This window comes from Setaria viridis, chromosome 9 (genome assembly GCF_005286985.2).
Source record: "Setaria viridis chromosome 9, Setaria_viridis_v4.0, whole genome shotgun sequence".
NCBI classification, from domain to species: Eukaryota; Viridiplantae; Streptophyta; class Magnoliopsida; order Poales; family Poaceae; genus Setaria; species Setaria viridis.
This window is the reverse complement of record NC_048271.2, coordinates 45,372,048-45,380,110: the sequence shown is the minus strand read 5'-3', so window position 1 is coordinate 45,380,110 and position 8,063 is coordinate 45,372,048. Positions and strand designations below refer to the sequence as shown.

The 8,063-nt window shown below is 53.9% G+C and overlaps 1 protein-coding gene across 1 annotated transcript; it reads right to left on the bottom strand.

Moving 5' to 3' along the window:
- Positions 1-465: 465 nt before the first annotated feature.
- On the bottom strand, positions 466-2,668 carry LOC117840135 (uncharacterized). The gene is made up of 2 exons (XM_034720594.2): positions 1,097-2,668; positions 466-989 (listed from the first exon to the last, which is right to left on the bottom strand). Exons 1-2 carry the CDS (start codon positions 1,897-1,899, stop codon positions 695-697), a joined length of 1,098 nt encoding a protein of 365 aa, XP_034576485.1. The 5' UTR covers positions 1,900-2,668; the 3' UTR covers positions 466-694.
- Positions 2,669-8,063: the final 5,395 nt, after the last annotated feature.

The window sequence follows — 8,063 nt, the reverse complement described above, 5'->3', positions numbered from 1 at the left end:
TGTTAGGGGAAGGGGAGTGGCGTTTCTGCCCCGATCATGTCAAGGCGTCTCATATACCTAGCTGCTTGCTCGTATTGGATGGCAACCGGATCGGATCGTTCCGGCTTTTGGCCTAATCTCCTCTAAAGTTTTAAGTGGTTTCCCAGACTTTGTATACTCTTTAGTAGTTTGTGATTTGACTGAACCATGGTGATAATAATCATGCGCGCTTGGGTTTCCGAAAAAAGACCGAGTACACATTGTATTTCGTTTTTGATGGTTATTTACAGTTAAATTGCACCACAAAATTCAAGGCATCGACCTCGGTCGGGAACCACAGCGGGGACGGCCGTAACGACCGCTGCTAATTCAGAAGCCACGCGGTCGTACGTTTGGGTGATGCGATGCTGCTGCTCAAATTGCACTGCCGCTTTCTACCATCCTGCCGTCCCACTGTCCCAGTGTATGCGTAATATTCTACTCAGATTACTTCCAAAAGCAGAGCTTCTCATTAGTAAGCATTTACCAGAGGTTACAAAGGCAAGTGGGAAATTTAACATTGTGGAAAGCATGGGAAAAAAAAAGGAAAACTTGAAGCACGAAGCTCTGCTAGAGACTACTAGTAGCAGTTTATTATTTGCCCGTGCAGGGACGGCGTCTCAGTAGGCCGGTGGCCGGGCCACGTAGCGCCCGGTCGCGCGCCACGTACGCGCACTCACATCTTGCCCTGGCGGTGCGCGCAGGTGGAGCCGGCGCACCCCTCCACGCACTTCTCCACGCACCGGTCCACCCGCTCCGCCGCGCGCTCCCGGAGCGCCCGGTCCTTCTCCTCGAAGTACACCGACGCCGCCTTCTCCGCGGCGCGCTCCTTGGCCGCACGCTCGTCGTCGCCGCCCAGCCGCGCCCCGTGCAGCTGCTCCGCCGCTCCGTTGCCGCCCAGCGTCAGCTTCTCCTTGATCGCGCCCGTCACGTTCCCGAGCGCGCCCAGCAGGCCTGGCCCCGCTTGCCCCCTGCACGCGCAATTAACACACGCAAATCACACGGTCAAGTGTCAATCTAATCGTACGTGAACACCAGTGTGTAGAGAACGAATAATGATCATCGAAACGGCACGTACCTGTCGGCGTCGTGGGCGCCGGCGGCCGTCTCCCTGGCCCTGTCTGCGGCAGTCTGAGCGGTGGCCCGGGACCTGTCCCTGGCCTCCTGCGCGGCGCCCCTGGTTGCGTCGGTGTACTCGCCGGCCTTCTGCTTGGTCACGTCCCTGGCCTCCCTGGCCCTGTCGGCGGTGTAGTCCCTCGTCTCCTGGGCCTTGTTCCTGGTGGCGTCCCCGGCCTCCCTCGCCTTGTCCGCGGTGGCGTCCATGGCCTCGCGCGCCTTCCCGGCTGCCGCGTCCTTGAAATCGCCGAGCTTGTTCTTGGTCGCTTCCGCGGTCTCGCTCGTCTTGTGCGCCACGGCGTCCTTGGTCTCCCGCGCCTTCTCCACGGCGGCGTCCTTGTACTCACCCAGCTTGTTCCGGGTGGCCTCCGCCGTCTCACTGGTCTTCCGCGCCACGCTGTCGTTGGTCTCCCGGGCCTTCTCGGCGGTGTAGTCCCGGTACTCGCCGAGCTTGTCCCCCGTGGCCTGCGCCGTCTGGGAGGTCTTGTCGGCGGCCGCGTCCTTGGCGCCGCCGAAGGTGCGGCCCACGGCGCTCACGAAGGACTTGGCGCCCTCCTGCACGCTCCCTAAGATGCCGCCGGCGCCGGCGCCGGTAGCACCGACGACGTCGCGGTCGGCGCGGGACCGCGCGATCTCGTCCGCGGCCGACCGGGCGTTCTTCTCCGCCTGCACCAGGTGCCCGTCCCGCGCCCGCGCGAGCTCCTCCACGGCGCGACGCGCGTCAGACTCGGCGCGTGCCTCGTGGGTGTCCTGCCTCGACGCCATTGCGATGGTCTTCTCTCTCGACTTCTCTCGGAACGATGTGCTTCTTTCTTCGACTGGTCTGAGCTAGTGTTTGTTTCGTGCTCGAAAGTGTAACAGCACACAAGTGAGGTGAGGCCCTGGAAGCGGTGAAGCGCGTATATACTCCGGCGTGAGAAATGAGAGCGCGACACGTAGCTCCGGGAGTGGACACGTGTGACTCGTATAGGGAGACAGGGAGCAGTGACACGTACGTGACCAGCGCGTCGCGTCGCACGCGAGAGCGACGCGTGCCACCACTGTGGCTCCGTTGCCGATGCCTTTGCCGCTTGCTACCAGCTACCGTGTGCAGTAGGCCTTCTGGACCTTTCTCTCCTTCCTGCTTCCCTATTTTTTTAGGGCTTCTTGTGTTGGACTTCATCTGGGTTGGGCCTGTTTACGGTCTGAAAGGGCGCCGAGTTAAAGCCAGTCAGATGGGCCTTAAAACGAATAGTACCATATCTGGGCCCTCATCCTCTTCAAAGGAAAAAAAAACTAAACTGGGGCCATGGGCGGCCGATACCAGCTCAGCTGAGATTCTAGATCTAGGTAGCACTCAAGGACCACGCCTTTTTGGTGGATCCATGGGGTTTGGATAACGCGCGGTTGCACCTTCCAGTTGACACCGGGTGGTTGCGAAATAATCCTAGCTGTGGTGCCAGTTCAAACCCAACAGCGGCAACGCCCCCATCCATCTTCTGATCTGCGCACCTAACAGCGGATCGAGCTGCCGCTGCGTTGGTATAGCTGTTCAACCACCAGATCTCACGCCTTCCGCCCAGCCGGCCTTTTGGCCAGATCAGTAGATCCAGTGGCGGGGTTTGAGCACCTAAGGCAGTCCCAACCTACAATTTCTACGAACAGAGTCTACGGTGCCACGTAAGCAAAACATCTTCTCTGGAAACCATCTTTCACAACCCACAATTTTTCCACCCGTGTCCATAATAAATTCTCCCCTCTTCTCTCTCCCCATCTGTAATAAATTCTCCCCTCTTCTCTCTCCCCCATCTATTAGTGTAAGAGGAGTACACCATTAGTGTAAGAGGAGTACACCATATATTAGTCCTGCATTGCTAATAGACGAGGGTGTTGGGGGTTTTCCTCCATATAAATACGAACCACTACCCTCATGGAAAAGATGCACCATAGACTACTATACAGGATGGCTCCCAGGTTAGGGTGGTCTATACGAGTTAGGTTTTGCCTTTTTCTACATTATTGCGCCGCCGCTGTAGTCTTCTCCATTCCATTGCGTCGGCGTGCACCGGCAAATGGGAGATCAGATCTCCGGAACCAGTCGTCCTTGTATTCCTGCACCGGGCGAGGGCGAATAAGGTTTTTGAGAAGCGTTCCGCGTGACTGCTTAAGTTCGTCGCCACGGCTCGTCCTCCGTCCAACCTTCGGGTCGCGACGTACCGTTATCTTCAACATCGGTTGCTGCGATCCGTCCGCAACACCGTTATCATTCCGTCACCGCCGCTTGTCATCATGGCTTCCCGGCAAGTGCGCCATGATCTGATCTGGTTGTTAATCATGTTTTCTGAGATCATGATTATGTTGTTCTTGTTGTTTAGTATGTTAGAGTTTTGCATGTTAGTATTGTCTCTTGTCATGATTTATTTATTTCAGAAATTAGTAAAGCAATTGCCTAATTATCCAACACCATTGCCTCTTCTTCCTCTGATCTCTCTTCCCCGACCAAACCAGCAGCTCCCTTCTTCTCTGCTCAAATTAATTTACCTGGACTGCTTGCTACCTTGGCTGCCAATCTAGTCGACGGCGAGCTGCAGTGCAGGCGCGGCTGCGGGGCTCGCGGCATGCTCCATGCTTTGATGAGTTAGGTGCCGTCACCAGGGAAAAACGGAATGGAACGTAAGAGCATGAGCACCGCGAGAGGCAAAAAAATTTGGAAGGGAATGAATTCAGTTCGTGAAGCACACGTCCTCGGAGTCGGCTGAATAAGCTGAAGCGAACAAGTCCGAAGATTGAGATAGAACTCCGCTTATTTTGTTGTTACTGCTGAGATTGAGGACATGTCCCTGGCCGGCTGGCCGCAAGAAGATTGAGCTCGCGCAACCGGCCAGCTCCAAGGCCCCCGCAGGCGGGCAAGCGGCGGTAGACTCAAGCAAGCGGACAGGCAGCGTTGCTCATACGACTGGCCAGCAGCAAGGCCATGGGCGGGGAGCTCTGCGCCGGCGAGGTCATACTAGGGTGAATGTGGGCGGCACACGCGTCAGCAGTTCACAGCGGCGGGTCGGGGCGGCCGTGCATGGACGGCGGCCTCCGACGAGAGTGGACAACAGCCACCGAGGAGTGCGAGCGCTGAGCTATCTAGCGCGGGCGGCGGGCGACGGCATCAAGCTTGCAAGCTCCCCTTGGCGTAGCGGAAGTCCCCCAGACAGTGGGGCCCACAACGTTTGGGGAGGAAGGAAGCGCTGAGAAGCCCCCAACGCGGAAGCAGTCGCGTCCTAGCGTGTTGGTCGCTGCGCCGACTCGGTAAGGCCAATTTGGCACGGCTTTAGCTCGTAAAAAAACAGTTCTAGCTCTAGATCATATGAAAAAGCAGCAGTTTTCTGACACTAGCTTATTTTGTACGAAAACGTTTGGCAAAACGACTTCTCCTAACTTTTTAGAAGATGTCAATTGTCCAAAATACCCTTATATTTCTTTTTTCCCTTTTCTTTTTCTTTTTTTCATCATTTTCCTTTCCTTTTCTTTCTTCATTTTTCCTTTCTTTTTCTTTCCTTTTTATTTCTCCTCTCCTCTCTTCTCCCCTTCTTTTCTTTTCCCCTCCTCTCTCATTATCCGACCAGCTCTTTCCTTCTCTCTCGCGCGGGCGGCGGCCAGGCCATCACCCGCATCCCCACCTCCGATTCTCTACCCTCCACCTTCAGCCCCACACCCCCACCTCCTGTCGGCGGACGCCGCCGATGCTGCGCCCTACCCGCCGCCGTGGACTCCGTCGGTGCATCAGGCGCGTCACGCTGCCGCCGTTGATCTGCCCCAAGCCCGCCGCCGTGGACTCTACCGACGCATCAGGCGTGTGACGCCGCCATCGGTGCTCCACCCGCCGTCGATCCGCCCCAAGCCCGCCGCCGTGGTCTCCGTCGGCACATCAGGAGCGTCACGCCGCCGCCGATGCTCCACCTGCCGCTACCGCCACCAGGTTAGCCCCGCACCCGTGCTGCTCGATATCGAGGACAGCGATGGAATTGGATGGGGATGAGCCGCGATAAGCCACTATTTTTGGCTTCTCGCGCGGGGAGGAACTGAGTCAGCGCGTTTTGCGGGGCTTCTCCCAGCTTGTTGCCGCAAGCCGTTCCACGTCAAATTTTTCTCTCTCTCGTCGGTAACTCTGTTGCCACGTCAGATTTTTTTGACATGGCCCTTATTAGATGCTATAGAAACTGGCTGAGATGGAGAGTTGGGACTGCTCTGCTCAGGAGGCCAGCCATGCTTGTTTGCTCTAAAAATCAACGGACACTAGCTGATTTGGATACATAGTACTAAACTTTAGCACAGCACTTTTAGCACACTTTTAGCACTTGTGCATCCAAACATGTGTGCTAAATTTGGTATGCTAAAGTTTAGCACATCCCTTTTCACTAGCACACCCAAGGGGTGCTAAAACCTACTAATAGTGCTAAAAGTGGTCCCAAGCCCACATTTTCCCTAGCTGCCCCCCTCTCTCTCCTCCCCGCCACCTGCCTCTTCCGCATGTCCTTGCCCGCCCCCGCTGGCCCTGCCTCCTCCGCCCAGCCCCGCCGACCACGCCGCCAACGCCAGGCCCCACTGCCTCCACCGGCCCCACCTCCTTCGCCCGGCCCCGCCGCCAATGCTCGGCCCTGCCTCCTCCGCCCTGCCCCACGCCTCCGCCGGCCACGCTTCCTTCGCCGACCCCGCCGGCCTCCTCCGCCCGGATCTGGAGGGGGCGCACGAATCTAGTGCACGACGAAGCACGAGGGGTGCGCGCTACCCACGGCCACCCCCTGCGCGTGCGCGACAGCCACCGCCTCCGATGCCTCCACCGCACGGCCCGGGCAGTCCAGTCACTCCCTCAGGCTCACCTCTCCTCCCCCCTTCAACCACCTCACTTCCTCCGCATCCCCCCACCGCCGCCCGCCGCCAACGGCGCCATGGGATGGCTCCATGCCACGCACACCCCCTCCACTCTACCCCATGGCTCGGGATGACCACCAATTCGCCACGCCCCGCATCTCCACCCGCTGCTCTGCCAACCCCATCCAAGCTCCGCACGGCAGCAAGGATCAGGTAAGGATCTGAGCCCAGCGGCGAGGCGGTGGCCAACTGAGGACACCCGCGGCCCTCGAAGAAAGGCGAGGTGAGAGGAGAAGAAACGCAGGAGCCGCAGGGGAGGTGAGGGTAGGCATGAAGAGGAATGAAGAGGAGTAAATGAGGGCAATGTAGTTATTTTTCATCAAAGATACTAAACTTTAGCACAATAATCAAACAGTCCCAAGTGCTAAACTTTAGCATCCCATTTGAGAGTGCTAAACTTTAGTATCCCATTTAAGAGTGCTAAACTTTAGTACTATGCTAAAGTTTAGCGTATCCAAACGGGACATTACTATTTTGCCATTAGCCAGGGGTCCATGGCCCCTCTGAACTACACTAAGATCCACCCAGAGTAGATCCATCCAGGCTCCCTGGTTTTTCTACCGCTAGCTATCTTTTCCTTGGTTTCAACCTTCGAGAGACGGGAATTTTTTTCAAAAAAGGTGTACAGTACTCAAGGGAGTTTACGTTCCTGCCACAACGAGCTGCTGGACAGAAGACGACATATGTTGCCGTGTTTCGCCGCAATCTAAGGATGTGTTTGGTAGAGCTTTTAAAGTTGATTCTCTGTTAAATTTAGGAGGAGCTTTGTCAAACAGTTTTTCCAAAGAGAAGTAATTATCTGCTAATTCTGTGAAGTGATTCTTTAAAATAAACTAGGTGAAGAGCTGGGAAAAGGTAGCTTCTCATGTTTCGTTGAAGTGATTCCACATCATAATTTTAAGAGTTTTAGACTAAAAAAATTAAAGAAAATTATTTTTAATTATAAAATTATTTTTATTAGAGAATCAGTTTTCATAGAGAACCTAACGAACCCTAAGGCGAAGCAGGGTCCTCCGGGACTCTGGATGGGACGGGAATCCGGGCTCAGTTGGGTTTGGGTAGGATCGGTGGCGTTGTTACTGGCTTACTGCTGTTTCCCATGATGTTCACAAGTTCCTTGTGTCCGCTTGACCACTTCGAAAGGCCCATTATTGGTAACCCCAAGATCCATCCACCAGTACTAAATAAGGTCCTGTTTAGTTGCCCGATTTTGGACAACCAAAATTACTGTGCTAGTACTGTAGCATACTGTAGCGTTTTCGTTTGTATTTGTGAATTATTGTCCAAATATTAACTAATTAGGCTCAAAAGATTCGTCTCGCAAAGTACAACCAAACTATGCAATTAGTTTTTGATTTCGTCTACACTCAGTACTCCGTACATGTACCGTAAATTTGATGTGATGGGAAATCTTCCTTTTGTATAGTATCAAAGTTGGGATTTTAAGGTAACTAAACAAGACCTGAGATGAAATATGCACATAAGTCATATAGTTTGGTAAGACCAATGTTTTAAAATCAAACATAGTAATACGGAAACAATTTATTTTCGAAGAAAAGGGAGTGATTGGCTCCTTGTGCCATGGCTCTGTGCCTCTGTACAACAAAACGTCACGGGCGATTTAGGGGCATAATAGCCTGTTTAAGAGGGTGTTTGGATACGTGGTGTTAAACTTTAACGGTGTCACATCGGATGTTCGAATGCTAATTAGGAGAACTAAACATGAACTAATTATAAAACTAATTGCAGAACCCTGTGCTAATTCGCGAGACGAATCTATTAAGCCTAATTAATCCATCATTAGCAATTGGTTACTGTAGCACCATATTGTTAAATCATGGACTAATTAGGCTTAATAGATTCGTCTCGTGAATTACACTCCATCTGTGCAATTAGTTTTGTAATTAGCCTATATTTAATACTCCTAATTAGCATCCAAACATCCGATGTGATAGGTGTTAAACTTTAACACATGGTTGCCGAACAGCCCTTAAATTTCTTTAAGCCGTTGCAACTACCAGCGTACAGGT

Excerpts from the sequence above, each read along its gene's own strand:
- LOC117840135 (XM_034720594.2), bottom strand. The coding sequence starts at position 1,899 with ATGGCGTCGAGGCAGGACACCCACGAGGCACGCGCCGAGTCTGACGCG. Across the intron at positions 990-1,096 it reads GGCGCCCACGACGCCGACAG|GGGGCAAGCGGGGCCAGGCC; the intron begins GTACGTGCCGTT and ends TTGCGCGTGCAG.